The sequence below is a fragment of the Heloderma suspectum genome, chromosome 3, assembly GCF_057233095.1.
Source record: "Heloderma suspectum isolate Gila_16-S chromosome 3, 16-S_ref, whole genome shotgun sequence".
NCBI lineage: Eukaryota > Metazoa > Chordata > Lepidosauria > Squamata > Helodermatidae > Heloderma > Heloderma suspectum.
The window spans coordinates 48,323,624-48,341,246 of NC_139460.1; the positions used below are offsets into that span (position 1 = coordinate 48,323,624).

Sequence of the window (17,623 nt, forward strand, 5' to 3'; positions counted from 1 at the left end):
TTGAATCTGGAGCCTTATAGAAGCAAACAATGTGGTCTCTGAATTCAGTCTTTTTGAAGACTCTAGAGCTGAGAAAGTGTGTGCTTTTCAAAAAAAAATGGAATTACCATATTTTTAAGCAGAAACTGAGAATCAAGGACAATTAAAAGAGGCTATTCAAGGGGCATTTAATAAGCTATACATCAATATAGCTTATTGCTATAAGCTATAAGCTTATAATAAGCAATAAGCACTCCTGCACCCACTCAACAAAAAGCAAGCAAAGTCTCAACAGTGCTTTTTTATATATCAGTGCTGGGCAGACTGCTGAGGCAATTGCATTTACTTTTTACAAATAGTCACAAATGAGATTTGAAAAACACAGGATAACACAGAAAACACTGGTATTCAAATAAATGAACACTTCATATAACATAAGTTAATTTCAAAGTCTATTTCTATAACCATAATAAACAAGTTTAAAAAGTTATTGTTGCTCAAAATGTAAGCCTATATGAATAGGTAACAGGTTCTTTAAAAAAAATCAGATGCTAATAATTGACAACACTTGATCTAATGTTTGCTCTGGAAGACAATGTTGTGAACTTACAGAAAAACGTAAGAATAGAATAGATTTGCAGAAATAGCCATGCCAGCAAAATTTACACCAGGGAGTAAGAAAAAAAAAATCCTAGACTAAGTCTTCTTTGTCTGCTAAACTAGTTTTCTACACTAGTCCCTGGGCTCACACAGTGTTGAACAGCCAACAGAAAGGTCCTTTAAAAGTGAGAATGGGTATACCAGATCAAGAGGGATGGATCAGGTTTCACCCAAGGAGGTATTTGACATGACACCTGCCTTGAGGTGCCTGCCTGCCAGTACATTTGAGAAATCCATTAGGAGAGAATGTTTGCACAAGCTTTCACCACAACCAGCCAAAAAAAAAAAAAAAAAAGCAGCCTTCCTCCTTTTACTCCCCACTCCTGTTGTTTCTATTACTCTGTCTGCACCTCTTAACCATCTACACAGGATTTCAAAAATCAAATGGCCAATATTATGTGGGTCATAGAACTCTGCCAGTAAACTCCCTTCATCAAATGTTGGGAACATCACTACTTATGAGTCCAGAAAGAGGAATGATTTTCTTCAATCTTAAATGGAAGAATCTAAGCCCATATGCAGTCAAAAGAGCCTAAGATGTCTAGCCTTTCCAGAGACTGGGAGAAGCAACTTTAAAGATTTGACTCCCATTCCTCTTCTAAGACACCAAAAATTAAAACCCAAGGTGGGAAAAGAGGGGCCTATTAAAAAATAACAGTACATCTTTCCATTCTCTTTATGACATAAGGTTTATGTAATGGTAATTAATTATCCATCCTCACTGAAAAATACTGCAGTGAGCAAGTGGTACTGTATCTATTAAACCAAGAGTGCAGAACTACTTTTGGATGGGGGCCAAATGACCCTCCACCCACCCAACCCTCTGAAGGCTGTATGAGTTCAGGTGGGTGAGAGCATAGCCACACCCACCTGATGTCATTTGCTCCCTGGACCAAGTGCCAGGTTAATCTTCCACTCGGTGTTTGGGCAGGAACCAGGCTTGGCTGCACATGGGCTTTCCCAGTTAGGGAAGCCCTGCATGCAGTGAAGCCGAGCCAGACCAGGGCCTGTTGCTCCTCTGATGGGGAGTGACGGAGACTAGGTTGGCTCTATCCTGTCTTCACGCACCCTGCCTCCTTCCCAGGCAGCAGGGCACGAGAAGGAGAAGCAGCTGAGTCTCCTTTGCTTCTCTAACAGAGGACTGGGGTGCCCTGCGGGGTACATGTGGGTGGGAGGTTCTGCACCCCTGTCTTAAACCAAGCCTGTGGTTATTTTAATAGGTTCAACAATAAGCTCCTTGGTTTCAATACTGCAATATTATCTGGAAGGGGGAATAGAGTCAAATAATAGGCCCTACATCCTAAAAGTGGGAGCAATTGAGTGTCACAACCATGTCCAGGGAGAAGGTAATCTTTAAGTGGTCCTACTGTTGCCGCTATACTAGTATTTCTCATTTATGTGGTGTCATCACAGTGCTAGGCTGTGCAGCACAATGTAGGTAACACTCCCTCATGAGCCTTCAACCTTCAGAATGCTGTGACTCTATTACTTCACAAGCAATTTGCTAAAGTGGCACTGACTAGCATATTCATGGCATTACATTATCATACTTTTCAAAGCAGAGTGTGACACACATGCCTAGAAAGCTGCATGGAAGAATGCAATAGGGCAAGCCAATAAGATGTAGGAGTTATTGAATAAGTAATCCTCAATGCATTTGGCTAATCATCATCAAAGGAATCTTTAAAACTCGCTTGTTCAAAAGAGTTTGTAAGACATATATTACATCTCCTTCTGATAAAACAAGAAATGCAGTGGGATTTATTCAATAACTACTGTATTGGCTTTAGCTGCTGCATTTACCTTATTGGCCTTATCTGCTGCATTCTTTCTCTGAATGTCTTTGGTGCTGCCCCTTCTTTTTCTAGAAATCTGCAAGACCATGACTGTAATGTCAAATATATGCTCTAACAGCATGCAAGATCCTGAGAATCTGACTTTTCATTAAAGAACATCCAACTTTTCCTCATACTCTGGTTCCTTGTGGTGCCATCTTCACCCAACATGGGTCAACTGAATCCCTTCGGCAGTGGAACCTCACTGATCCACACTGGATTTGTCAGGGTGACAGCATCCGTTCTGCCCTGTCATCCCAATGTTATCTGGAGAGGAAACAGATGCTGCTTTATTCTTATGAAGTTCCCTTGTGTGTGGTTTTAGGAGAGAGTCTACTCCTCTTCTAAGGCCTGTCTGGGATTTCAACCCCAATCCACAGATCTTTGCAAACAGCAGCACACAAGTATGTGTAAGGAATGCCAAGGATTCACCTGAGGAACAGAGGACTGGTTCTGGGGTGGGGGCCACCGGGAGGTAGCTATATGTTGAGAAAGTGAGGGGATGTGAGTTCAAGAAGTTCGAGAAGCAATGTAGTAAACAGAACAGAGGTAGGCAATGTGGTGCCCACGGGCAGCAGTGCGCCCTTGGACACCTTTCTTGGCACTGAGATGCGCTCCCCCTCCCCCCCCCTTTCTAAACAACAAAGTTTCTTACTGGCAGCTGGGATCACTTCAAAGCAAAATGAGGGCTTCTAACTGCTGCCATCTTCTTTTCCCATGAATACCTCTGGGCCACACATGGGGCTCAGAGACATTCTTAGGATATGAAGATGGCAGGTGGCTGCATGCTGATGCTTTCATCTGCAGCGTACCCATTTTGTGGTTGTGAGAAACTGAGAAATTGCCAAGCGTGCCCACAGACCCTAAAAGGTTGCCTACCGTTGAAACAGAACCTCTTAACTTGACGTTTCCCCATGCCATGCTCTCAAAACATTTGGAATTACAAGGCCCAAAGATTAAGAGGGCTCCTTTACCTTAAGAAATTAGTTACACTGAAGGGAAATTCTACAAGGTGTAGATTGTTCCCTCACTGCAGCACTGTGGTAAGGAAAGCTGCACCAGCATCCCTCACTGTACTAGTCCTTAATTTCATTCCATCTCCAGCTCGCATTCTGAAAACAAACAACCCTTCCAAAAATCAAGCAGTTTTCATATCTTAAGAATCTGAGATTTTTACTTGCAAATTTTGAGATTTGGTAGCCCACCATTCCAGACTCCCTTCATATGACCTGAGATAGTAAGAGGGTGTGCTGTCCACAGTTGGACTGGATCAATGCAAGTATTCAGACAGTTGGGACAGCAGAAACTAGAACAGCCTGTGAACTGAAAACATTGGCCAAGTCTCTATTGGCAGACTAGGAGAGTGGAAAAATATGTTTTCGTTCTCTGGGATTTATACCAGCTCTCCAACAGCAAAAGACAGCTCTGGCTCCAAGGTTCTCCCACCCACGCTCATGGAAAAGTGACATGAAATTTCTGAAACAGGCTAATTAAAGCAAGACTGCTTCAAAAACATTTTTTAAATAAAAAACAGCTCCCTTGGCAGCATGGCAAAAAGCCTCCCCAAATGTGAAACGTATTAGCTGTCAGGAGACTATTTCAGTGCTATTTCTTGCATTCAAGAAGAGAAGTAGGGGACAGACTTAACAAAGACATAAAAATGATTTGCAGCAAACATGTTTAATACTTCAGGAATGTCTTGGCATCATATAACCAAAAAAATTAATAAAAGTAAAAAGGTATAAAGGGGTGAACTTCAGAAAAGTGATTAATCCTTTAAAGGCAAGCTCTGGAGGGAGAGCCATGTTTCCACTGGGCATTGCAGACAGATGAAGCTTCATTTTTCACTTGCAAGATCTCTACAGCACATTCCATTCCTCTATTTTTTTCCTGCAAAAATTGTGTCTGGGGAGAGAATGGTGCTGTCTTCATTCTTCCCTTTCCTGGGATAAAATATTCAGACACACAGAAAATAGGGAGGAGGGGTGGGAGAAGAAAGTGAAAGAACTGAAAGCTTGGCTGCTCACGCAACATATTTCTCTGATCAACAAAATATAAACTAGAATCAGGAAAAATTAATGTGCATCCTGGTGGTCCAAATTCATCACAGCAGTATTTGAATCTCAGAGCCAAAGCGAAGGCTCCAGAACTACTGGCAAAAGATGTGTATGCACAAAAGCAGATCCAGAGCTTTAAAAAAGAACCTGATCCTGAGCCAATGAGCAAAGAGAAAGAACAGTCCAACACTTCTGCAATCCAAACAGAGGAAATTCAAACACAATTTCACATGCATAAGAATGGCCTTATGAGGGTAAAACAGGACTAAGTCAGGGCTTTTAGGATTTATTCACACCTCTGTTACCCCTTTTCTCAGGTCACTTTATTTTGCCTGGGCCTCCAAATTCCTCAGCAGTAAAATTTAGATTTTTTTTGTCCCAGGTCCATAGGAAGAGAGTTGGCTATCCCACCAAACGAGCAAGAAAAAGCCTGCAGAAAATTCAAGGACTGCTACCATGATTCATATTATAAGGAAAACCATGTGGGGAGGCATCTCAGGCTAGAATATGTTGCTAATCAGCTAAAAAAAAACACATTTTTTTTCTAAAGCAAAATACTTTACACTCCCTATCTCATTCTGTGATGTGGTTCATTAACATTTAAGAACATAAGATGAGCCATGCTGGATCAGACCAAGGGTCCAGCTAGTCCAGCATTCTGTTCACACAGTGGCCAAACAGCTGTCAACTGGGAACCCTCAAGCAGGACACGAGTGCAACAGCACCCTCCTGCCCATGTTCCCCAGCAACTAGTGTACATAGGCACACTACCTTTGATACTGGAGGTAGCGCATTTCTATATATGTGGTTCATTAACAATTCTGTGGTCACAGGTAAGGGGAGGTATGACATCGGGGGATTAACAGGCCAATTCAGGAGAAGAGGAGCTAGACACCTTACGGCTATCCCCTCCTCTGGTTCATACTCAAACCAGATGGTTCCTGGCTGCCTTACCAGCTTGCCCTTGGATCTGGTGGTACTGGCGCTGAATACCAGGCTGGTCCATAACAAAATCTCCCTCATCCATGATTTCATTGTGGATGAAGGGCCAACCTGGTATGTATTACTGAGACCTGGGTGGGGGAACAGGGAGGGGATAGTCTCTCTCACCTGTGCCCTCCTGGGTGCTCGGTGTACCACCAACACCAATTCGAGAGTAGGGGAGGGTGGGTTGCTGTGGTCTATAGGAATACTATCTCCCTCTCTAGGCTTCCTGTTCATTTGAGTGCTGATCTTGAATATCTGTACCTTGTGTTGGGTACCCAAGACAGATTAGGGATTCTGCTTGTGTACCGCCCACCCCACTAGCCCATCAGACTCTCTGCCTGAGCTGATGGAGGTAGTCTCAGATTTCGTACTGAGGACTCCTAGGATGATGGTTCTGTGGGATTTCAACTTCCGTGCCGAGGCTGCTGTATCCGGGGCGGCTCAGGACTTCATGGTCACCATGACAACCATCGGGCTGTCTCAACATGTCATAGATCCAACACATGTAAGATATGGTTTTCTCAACTGGGCAGGCGAATGGTGATCTGAAAGTGGGGGGAATTAACATCTATCCCCTTGTCATGGTCAGATCACTTCCTATTGAGGTTTAGACTCTCAGCAGCCTTTCCCCTCTGCAAGGGTGGGGGACCTATTAGAACAGTCAGCTCCTGGAGGCTAATGGATTCTGATGGATTATAGAGGGCTATGGGGGATTTTCCTGTTGGTATACTGGTGTGCTTGTCAAAGCCCAAGTCACTCTGTCGAATGCAGAAATGACATGGGTGGTTGACATGATCACACCCAAGCACCCTCTCCCTCTGAGCAGAGCCCAGCAAGCTCCTTAGAATACATCTGAGCTGAGGGCAATGAAACAAGAGGGAAGACGGCTAGAATGCAGGTGGAGGAAAACTCGTGCAGAGTCTGACCGAACACAGGTTAGAGCTCATTAGCGAGCTTACTCTGTGGCAGTGAAGGTGGCAGATTTCTTTTCCACCACCATTGCATCTTCACAAAGTCATCCAGTGGAGCTATTCTGAGTGGTTTGTGGCCTGCTACAATCTGGGTCAGGGAGAGAAATGGCAGAACCCTCGGTAGCACGCTGTGACGAGTTTGCATGGCATGTTGAAATAAAGTTGCTTGAATTCGCCATGAATTGTACACAATTCATGCCATTCCATTAGTAGGGGCATCCAATGCACCATCTGCTCCAGTTTTATTGTTTGAGTTTCAGTTTGAGGCCCGAGGATGAAGACAAGGTGCTTGGTCAAGTCCAGTCGACCACCTGTGTGTTTGACCCTTGCCCTTCATGGATTATTACGTTGAATAAGGAAGATGTATCTGGCTGGGTCCAGATTTTAAATTCCTCCTTGAGAGAGGGAGTGGTTCTGGCCTCTTTAAAAGAGGTGGTAATTAGGCCACTCCTGAAAAAGCTTTACCTGGACCCAGATGATGTTAATAACTATAGGCCATTAGCTAACATCCCCCTTCCTGGGCAAGGTGCTTGAGTGGGTGGTTGCCAGACAACTCCAGGCACTCATGAGTGAAAATAATTATTTAGATCCATTTCAATTGGGCTTCAGGCCTGGTTTTGGAACAGAAAGTGCCTTGGTCACCCTGTGGGATTACTTTTGCCGGGAGAGGGACAGGGGGAGTGTGACCCTGCTGATTCTCTTCAATCTCTCAGCAGCTTTCGATACCATCGACCATGGTATCCTTCTGGATAGGTTGTCTGGGTTGGGAGTTGGAGGGACTGCACTGCAGTGGTTCCACTCCTACTGGATGGCTGATTCCAGAAGGTAGAGCTGGGGGATTACTGCTCTGTGCCTTGTCAGCTATGCTATGGGGTTTCACAGGGCTCTATTCTATCCCCCATGCGCTTCAACATCTATATTAAACTGCTGGGGGAAATTATCTGGAAGTGTGGGCTGAGGTGTCATCAATATGCAGATCACACCTAGCTGTCTCTCTCCTTTTCATTAAATACAGGTGAGGCAGTGGCTGTTCTGAATCAGTGCCTGGGCACAGTAATGGATGGATGAGGGCCAATAAACTGAGACACAATTTAGACAAGACAGACGTACTGTTAGTGGGTGGTTCGTCTGTCCGACTAAGTGATGTTCAATCTGTTCTGGAGGGAGCTGTACTCCCCCTAAAGGATCAGGTTTGTAATTTGTGGTTGCTCTTGGACCTAGAACTGTCACTTGAGGCACAGGTGGACTCCATGGCACAGAGCACCTTTTATCAGCTTAGGCTGATACTCCAACTACGTCCTTATCTGGACAGAGACAGACTAGCTACAGTTATAGCCTAGCTACAGTAATCTATGCCTGGATAACCTTTCATCTGGATTACTGCAATGTGTTATATGTGGGGCTGCCTTCGAAAACAGTCCAGAAACTTCAGCTGGTCCAAAATAGGGCAGTGAGACTGTTAATGGGAATTAGCCAACGTGATCATATTAGGCCAATACTTTTCCAGCTTCCATGTCCAGGCCCCATTCAAAGTATTGGTATTAACATTCAAAGCCCTAAACAGCCAGGGGCCAGGTTCTCTGAAGGATCGTCTCCTCCTATATATACCTTCCCAGTATATATGGGATCATCTTTAGTGGTCCTTCTCCAAGAGCCCCTGCCAAAGGAAGTGAGGTGGGTGGCTACCAAGAAGAGGGCCTTTTCTGCTGTGGCACCCCAGTTGTGTAATGAGCTCCCCAGACAATGAGGAGTGTAATAGAGCTATTTCATGCATGTAAGATTTGGCAGCTACAACATGTGCAATTTGTAATGCATGAAGTGCTGATTTCAACACATGTACACTGTACATGCACATGGCAGGAAACCAGAGCCAACTGTGACTTTCCATGGCACATATATGCTCAGGGTGGGGGGGGGCAGCAGGGGAATGTGTATCCATTTCACATGCCACAGGGTATGCTGCTGGAATATACAGCACATCTGCTCATTGGAACACATGAAGCAGCTTTCTGTGTGTATGGATGAGCAGGATCTAAAGCCCCAGATGTATATCTAATGTTCTATCCTCTGAGCCAAACTAGCCTTCAACTACGGATGGCAAGTTGTAATTGTATAGTGAAGAAGAGACACAGCTCTACTTCTTTTGGCAGAATTACGTGACAGAGGCTACCTTTCACTGCTCTTGTAATTTCGAAGTTAACAGCTAGGAGATGCAACTGCTTGCAATTACTACAGGCTGTTGGCAAGATAAGTTACCTGTCAATAGCTGCAAATTAGCCTAAATGATGGGTGAGTCAAAGGGACTCTCAGCAAGAGAAAACAGACATGAGTAATGTACAACATAAAGAGCTAAAGTATTATTTACTCCAAGTGGACATGGAAATAAAACAGAGCTACTACAAAGAAAACTTGCCATCCCTTGCCATGATGGTATTAGGAAGTTGAAATTAATCTTCTATAAGCAGCCAAAGAGGTATTCTTAAACTGAACTGGGATCCAGCATTAGGAATAGCAGATGGCAGTTTGCCTTCAGTCACAGTTAATATATTGCTTTAAATTGGCACTGTTAACTAGTTCATATCCATCTTGCCAAAATGTGGTGAGTTTTGCAAATTCTTCTTAAACATGCCCCCAGTTCATGAGGGACTCAAATCCTAGGATGGAAAGTATTAGAGTCAAGTAGAAGAAAATGTACTAAACCAACAGAAGTGCTCCTAGGAAAGAAAAATATATATAAAAATAAAAATTATCAATCCTCCAAATATATCATTACACCAAGCACACCTAAGGGTCGCTATGGAAACTTGGAACTTACAAGATCAGGAAATGAAAATTACTTAACAACCTCTTCCAATGCAAAGCAGGATAAGAAATCTACCCTTGTAATCCATACTTAAGCAACAGGGTTATAGAACGGTAGAGATCTTGACCTGGCTTCCACTAAACTTTGTCTTGCTGATGCCCTTCATGTAGGATCTTCTAGCTGAAGTGGCTAGAAGACCTTAGCACAGGATGCCTGCAGACATCACATGGAGAAATTACAATAACATAGAATAAGAAGTATCTCAAAGAAGAGGTACTTCTGACTGCCCGAAGCTATTTAAATCTACTGCTGCTGTTTGGGCCTAACAGTAGTTGTACAGCCATGCTAATTCTATAGTCCATGTGGGCTAGCAGTGATCAGCATAGGGATTGATGCCTTGAACATAAAGATTGTAGGTAACTGGTACTTTGATTGTTGTTGTTGTCCAGTCGTTAAGTCGTGTCCGACTCTTCGTGACCCCATGGACCATAGCACGCCAGGCCTTCCTGTCCTCTGCTCTCTCCCAGAGTGTGCTCAAGTTCATATTCATTGCATCAGTGATGCTATCTAGCCATCTCATCCTCTGCCGTCCCCTTCTCCTTTTGCCTTCAATCTTTCCCAGCATCAGGGACTTTTCCAGGGAGTTTTCTCTTCGCATTAGGTGGCCAAAATATTTGAGCTTCAGCTTCAGTATCTGTCCTTCCAATGAGCACTCAGGGTTGATTTCCTTTAGGATTGACTGATTTGACCTCCTTGCAGTCCAGAGGATTCGTAAGAGTCTTCTCCAGCACCACAGTTCGAGGTACTTTGATACATACCCACAAAACATCATAACTGAAAGCACTTACAGTTCCACTATCTGCACCTTCCTCACATACTTAAAATCTGCCCTTCTATTCTTTACTGCCCTGCTCCTATGTCATCAAGTATCTCAAGTACACCTTATATGTATCTCTCCCTCCCTCTTTCTTGTACACAAAGATGTTACATAGCCACCACACCATACGTCTTCATATATACTTCCATACCTTCCATATGCACATCTCCTATGCTGCCTTCTAAACCTGCGTATTTTCATTTCCTTCTCCCCCTCGCTGTAATTCTACCCTTAAAGTTTTAGAGGATGAAAATGGCTTTTCAACATGGAGCCAAGAGCTGTATCAAGGGACTTATCAGATTAGAGGCCCTGACAGAAGCCAAATGAAGAATGAGGTTTTTTGTTGTTGCTGAGAAGACAGCTGCAAATACCCCCAGGTCCCCAAAGATGTCTCTGAATAGGGGTCACTGCCCACTGGCACTTTACAAAATGCTGAAACCCAGGTGTGTAGCTCTACCTGAAGACTGCTCTGCTAGCTTAATTTTCAGACTCTGAAGACAGAACATACAAATGAAATACTTTTATGCAATCTAACATAATTAATAAAATAGTTATGTAAAATTGTAGATTTTTAGGGCAGAACTCAAGACAACTTTGTTTCTAAACAGCCCCTCTGTTCTTTGAATTATACATTTTGTTGTTGTTCAGTCATTCAGTCGTGTCCGACTCTTCGTGACCCCATGGACCATAGCATGCCAGGCCTTCCTATCCTGCGCTCTCTCCTGGAGCATGCTCAAGTTCATATTCATTGCATGAATTATACATATATAATGCTAAATTCCCCTGCTGTGAATTAGAGCAGCTCTTTCTTATGCTAAAACTAGCCCCCTTTAAATATATTAGAAAATATGCCAGTTACATATTTACTGAACTCACACAGGTTTTACCATACTTTTCTTGCCTGAACATGCCATGATTTCAGGGAAGAGGCCATTTCCCCATTCTAGTTAGTTGGAGGCTGCAAAAGATGCATCCTAGAAGGAGGGACATCATATTGAAAATACTGTGTAAGTAAAAAATAATCCTTCCATAATGTTTGTTTCAACTAACTCTTTTAGCTTTTCTATTATGTACACGTTTAGGGATCTTTCATTCCAATTTTTGGTCAAAGACTGAAAAATATTGGGTTCAAGGAACACTGAGTGCAACAAATGTAGATAGCCTCCCACAGAGATGGATCAGAGATTATGAGAAAGAAGTGGAACTAATGTTAGTTGAAGAATTCCTACTTTCTGACTGCTAGAAATCTCTTCTAAGTTCTGACCCTGTTCCTGGTTCTAAAAGTTTAGCAGAAATCACATTCATGTGCAGGTTTTCTACTGCACCCAACAGGGGACAGAAACATGCAGTATTTATACGAGAAAACCCAACAGCAATTTATACATAATGCTTTTCCTTCATGGATAATATATCTGTAGCAAAAGAGCTGTGTACACTGTCATGTACCTTTGTATAAGGTATGGCATGAGTTTTAATTTTGCAATAATTATATATGCTTGGAAGCTGATGAACACATCAGCTTCCTAATATGTGCAATTGCAATGTTCTGGCTGCTTTAACAAGTTCACCTCTCTCCTCCCTTTCCACGCTTCCTTCCGTCAAGGTCTATATAACAATAGCTAATTTATCTCTACTTCTTTTTAAAAAACAGTTGCTACAGGAATTAATTGCTAGTCTCAACTAGTTCTCTAAAGTAGCCTGAGCAGGAACCAGCCCAAGCGTGCCAATCAGCAATTCTGCACTAAAGGCAAGCATGTCCCAAGGCTAAAGTTCAGCTGCCAACATGTCAAAAATACTGGCAGTGATAATCTCTTTCAGACAGGGTGCCTCTGGGTAACAGGAAGGATGCTGTGTATATTTTGGTGACAGTTAAGGTTGCTTATGAAGAGTCAGAGATATATTCCTAAACATACATCCGTATTAATAGAACCCTTCAAATATTTGGGGAGAGGGGAGATCCTGAATAAAATTTCATTTATCACTTCCTTAAGCCTCTTTCCAAGTTTCCTTTCAGATTAACCTTTACTTTACAGTGAAGGACGTCTGCCCACATCTCCATTCTCTTCTTATACTTTCCTCAGCTTTTCTCTCTTCACAGTGGGTCTTGAGGCCTACTCTGAATGCCCTCCACCAAATTCCTTCCACCAAAAGAAATATAGGGTTTGAACTGCAGCTTCTTTCCTGTCTGAATCCCAACTTACTCTTCAGATGTTTGGAAACTTCTCCACCATGCACTGAAGCATAGCCTTGTGAGAAAGGAAGCCTTTGGCAACCTCAGCAGCCCCTGTAATGTATTGTTGTCCTTGCCTATCTTCTCCATCAATTTATTTACTTAAAAGATGTATGCCTTGCCTTTCAATCAAATGGCCTCCAAGGTGGCTTGTAACAGATTAAAAATACAGTGGCCCTTGTTGCTTTAGCTGGTGGCAGAGACCAGGTATCCTTCCCCTCACATTTACAGTCTCAGGGCAACTGGCAATCGGAGCAGAGTTATTTTGGAGAAAGACAGGGCGGTGGAAAGAGAGAAACAAGCTCCATACATCTGCTTATTCTCTGGCTGATAACTGGAGCTATGCTAGTCTTCCTCTTCCCACAGCTTTCTTTCTTGCAGGATATGCAACTGGCTGGTGGCAGAGGCCAATGTCCCTTCCCCTCACTCCATGAGTCTCAAGGACTCCAGTATTCTTCCCCTAAAGAAGGAACATGAAAAGCTGCCTTATACCAAGTCAGACCATTGGTCCATATAGCTCAGTACAATCTACACTGACTGGCAGTGGCTCTCCAGGGTTTCAGACTGGAGTCCCTACTTGAATACACGAGGGTTTGAAGCTGGGATCTTTTGCATGCAAAAAAATTCATTGTTTGCTCCACATATGTAGGAAGGGAAATAACCAGTTCCGCCCCTTTCTTTCATACATGGAAGGGAACTTTGTGATTTTATTTAGGCAAAATTTATTATGTATGCAAAAAACAAGCATCACAATAAGTTTAAAACATCATCTTATGGACAAAACTTTAAAGTCTGTAGCATATATAATCTTCACATATAGGCAATATAGGCAATATGGAATCAACTTCCATGCAGTTTGTATTTGCACATTATCCACCTTGTCCAAATTCATGCCAGCTTGGGTGGGGAAAAGTCAATCTGAATTTAAAATTATCCCTCAAAAAGGTATGGCCAATCCGTTCATTCTCTCAGGTATTGTTCCATTCAGTTATCAAAGCCTTCTATGCCAATTTCAGTAATAAGGTTTCTTTCAGCAAGTCCTGAAGTTCCACTGTAAATATCTGTGAAACACTCAGTTGTAACTCTGGTGTCAAATGCAAATCAACCGTGGTGCAACGTTTCATATGGTCCTAATGTACACATATACATTTTGCTGATCTATGCCAGCCTCAGTTCATTTCTGTATGCTAGCAAATCCATGGTCATATCCACTTTTGAATGTGAATACTGTAAATGGTCTGTTCATTATCTAATGTCACTCCTACCATCTACAACCCGGTTTGCACAGAAAGGCTAGTTCACAGCTCGTGGTTCATTTAACCCATGATTTGTGAGGCTGCACGCCACACATGAGCAGCTTCCACTTTCTGTAAACAACCTCTGTCTAATTGGCACAATTGGAGGTTGTGAGTGCAACATGTGAACCTGGACCACTGGGTTGTTTAGGGGCTAAACAATCCTTCAGTTAACTCATGGTTTGTTATTTAGCCCCTAACAAACTCAGCAGTCCAGGTTTGCACATTACACTCACAACCTCTGATCACGTAGATCAGAGGTTGTTTACAGAAAACAGAAGCGTCTCATGCACAGCACGTGCCGCCATTAGGTGTGAACTGGCTATTGTCTATTTTAATTAAAATTGTGAAGGTAATTTCAACAGCAACAAAAGCACACTGAATTTAAGAACCTGACTTTCTGGACATTCAGGAGATTTACTAGAAGCTCTGTAGCGGAAGCTTTCCCCTCCTCAGTCACTGGGGCTGGAGAGGAAAGCTATCAGCCAGGTAGGCTGAACAATGACAGCTTTGTCCAAATAAAAAACATTTGTGAGAACACTAGGGAGGCCCATAAGCAAAACAACTGTGCTAAGAGGCAGAGCAAGCAGTACCTTCCCAGTCTCTCTTAAATGCAAACCATGCTCTGAGTAATCCCATCCACCTTTTCACTCCCCTCCTCTATGAGCCCACAAGCAAAACACAGCCCCCATTCTGCTCTGGAATGCACTCTCCGAAACTTAATCTAACTGCAGAGCTCAGTCCAAATCCCCCATAGGCTTCAACCCAGTGACAGACCCCTCCCACAGAGCCTTGGAGTTGCTGTTCCATTCTATTCTGCTTCTCCTTTTCTAACCCAGCCCAACCTAAACATTTCACTTCTGATTAATATCTTGATGAGAAGCCAGTAATTCTTGGCTTTGAAACAAAACCAACCCCTGTTTTGCACAAATGTATCTTCCAATTTTTTTAGGCTTATCTCCTGTCTGTATTCCCTCCACACCCTGTGGTGCCCTGAAGAGGGAACCCTCCTGTTTCTAGCTGAGACAGGTTAGAAGGCAGCTCTGTCCAATGACTAATACAGATAATATCATTTACCTCACAGGCTCGCGTTGTCAGAACTCTTGACTCCTAAACAACGCCTGTATCCCAGTTTGACTACACTACTTACTCAACAGAAGACACGTTCTAATGTGGGAATGTTGCTGGGAGATCAGATAAGTTCTAAGGTGACTTTTCCTCCTCAGGCAAAGATGTGCTACAAAATGAGTCTTGTGGGCAAACTGATAAGCACAGAACATGCTGTGGCATGAGTATCAATCCAGCACAAGGCCAGGGTTCAAATAAATGGCATCTCCTATGTTTGGGAACGAAGGGTGCCCAGATCATCTGATGAAGTTCAGAAATATGACCATGCTCCCTTGCAGGTTTAATAAGCAAAGGCAACTAGATCCAGTATGTTGTGGTCTGAGGGAAAGAAACAGAGCTACTCACTGGCTAATGTCACCATTGTGGGGACACTGGCGACAACACCTTCAGGTACACGGGCCGTGCACTGGTATTGGCCCACAGTGTGGTTGTTTAAGGCAGCAATGGTGAGCCGTCGCTGATCAATATGGATTCCCAGAACATCATCCGAGCGGAGGAGCTCCTTTCCATTCAGTCTCCAGGTAACATTCACCCTCAAAGGCTCGACCACACATCGCAAGGTCACCAAGCCACCATGCTTCTGGACAACAGAAGCAGGCTGGACAATGACCTGAAGAGATTCACCTGTACAAAAGGGACAACCAAGAAATCTTCATGACTGCTGGCTTACAAAGGAGAGTCTATGTACTCCCACTTCAGGTATCCTCCAACCCAACTACCTACATTCTAACCGTCTTCAAGTTCTTTAGGCTTCTCTTGCATAACTGTTAAGAGCAGAATTCCATAACACTGAAACTAGATGATGTAGATATCATAACTTCTACAGGTTTAAGGCCAATGGCATTCAGTGGTTGGTTAACTGTTGGCAAAAATGTAAATATACACCCCTTTCAAGTACATATTTAGTCTTCATCTTACCTAAATATTACCCTCAGTCTGAAAGAGGGCACTACACCGAGTAAGCATGGCTTTGCAAGTAACTAAAGGCATGTTTAACTACCTTCTCTTTTGGTTGCATTCATCATCTGTTCTGCCCCTACCTGCTATCTTCGCATGTGAGTGTTCTCTCTTACTCTCCTTCAGGAGTGGGACACCGCATATACAGATGCTTCATAATACATTCTTTGTTTCCATACCAAGAGAAGCTAACCATAACATTGGGTGCTTTATGTATCCCAAGTGCATAAGCTATGGGAGGAGTGGCATACAGATAAAAATGTAAGAACTGTCCTGATAGATCACACCAAAGGCCTATCTAGGTCCAGCACTTCACAGGGCTATCCAGATATCCCAGAAAGGTCATGAGCAGGACGTAATGGATATAACCATCTCTGTTATTTTGTCCCCATCACTTGGTAATATTAGTTCTGAATTTGGTGGGTTTATCATTTGGCTGCTCACACACAGGCAATTCCTATTCATTCCCAGCAAGAAGAAATTCCATGATTCAGACAATAGCTCCCAAATCTTGGCTTGGGCTTCACAAGCTGTCAGAGAGCCATCTGAGTAAATAGCCAGATAACTGAAAGCTGTTGAAATAATGCCACAGAAGATGGGGAAGGCAACACCTAAAGGCAGTAGTAGGACCAATTCATGTGACTCCTCAGACAGATGGCTACATGAGAGATGGCCTCCTCTGTTGTAGCACGCCAGTTATGGAACGCTACAACAGCCCCTGTGAGGCTTGCCTGGTGCCTACATTGAAATACTTCCCAGTGCAAGGCAACAATTTCTTTATTCTCCTTTTTTTTTTAGTCTCATAATGTCTGTTACATTTTAATTCAACTGATATTATTACTATTTATATTTCTATACTGCCCCATAACCGAGGCTCTGGGTGGTTTACAAAGATTAAAAACATTAATCTTGCTGAAGTACTAATCTTATTGAAGCATTAACATTAATATTACTGGTAAATTTAAGACTGTTTAAGCCTGTGATTGCATGTGTGTTTGTTGTGTTGTATTAATTGATACGAGATTAGCTTTTTAATGTACTTTTTAATTATTGATGTTAGTTGATAATTAATTTTATATATAGATACAACAGACAGACACACACACAGTTTTACGTTTTTTTCTTTTTCTTATTGTCACTCTGACATTTTTGCTACAGCATGACTCATAAATATAATTAAATAAAAACGCTTTAAGAAATAGAAATAAGATCCAGTTCCTGAAAAAGCACAAAAACATAAAAACTCACCGAAATTTGCAATGCAGCCAGCAGATGCCAAAAGCAAACAAGCAATAGCAGACATTGGTCTTTCCCCTCTTGGTATCATGGTCATCCCATGCAGAGGAGTCTGGAACAAAAGATACCAATTGGGGTTCCCATAAGCTGCCCCAGAGGACTTAAGGATTGGGATTCAACTTTGTGAGGCACCCTGGATGCCAGGGGAAAAAAAGAGAAAAACATAAATTAGTGAAGAGGCAGGATAATAGGCTTGCTGAGTAAGTTATATCCACTCTCTACGGAATTAGTATTCATCCTCAGAAGATGGAATTATAAGGCAAAAGGTTATAGTGACTCTTATTGCTAATGAATGAAGGAGACATTTGCAGGGGAAAACTGACAGGTGGAGCGGATCCTCCTAAGCCTTTTTAAACCTGTTTTTTCTCCAGCCAAGCTTCCAAGATCTGGAGTAAGTCTTCATGTTGGCAGCCATGTTGGCTGGGGAATGCTGGGAGTTATAGGGCTTTTTTTCTGCCTCAACATGCATAGGATTGCACCCTAAGGCTTAGATCAGTAGATACTCCCCCATTATGTTTAGTTCTTTCTTTTTTAACACCTTTATCCTA

General features: G+C 42.8%; 1 protein-coding gene across 4 annotated transcripts in view; it reads right to left on the bottom strand.

Annotated features, from left to right (window-relative positions):
* Positions 1 to 17,623, bottom strand: part of BOC (BOC cell adhesion associated, oncogene regulated) — a 99,014-nt gene that overhangs the window by 32,675 nt on the left and 48,716 nt on the right. For all 4 annotated transcript variants that reach the window (XM_084843128.1, XM_084843127.1, XM_084843126.1 and 1 more), the window contains exons 2-3: positions 17,028 to 17,208; positions 15,168 to 15,446 (exon numbers count right to left, since the gene is read on the bottom strand). In XM_084843128.1, coding sequence (XP_084699254.1) covers positions 15,168 to 15,446; positions 17,028 to 17,112 — 364 coding nt within the window. In that variant the 5' untranslated portion in view covers positions 17,113 to 17,208. The remainder of the gene's footprint in view (positions 1 to 15,167; positions 15,447 to 17,027; positions 17,209 to 17,623) is intronic.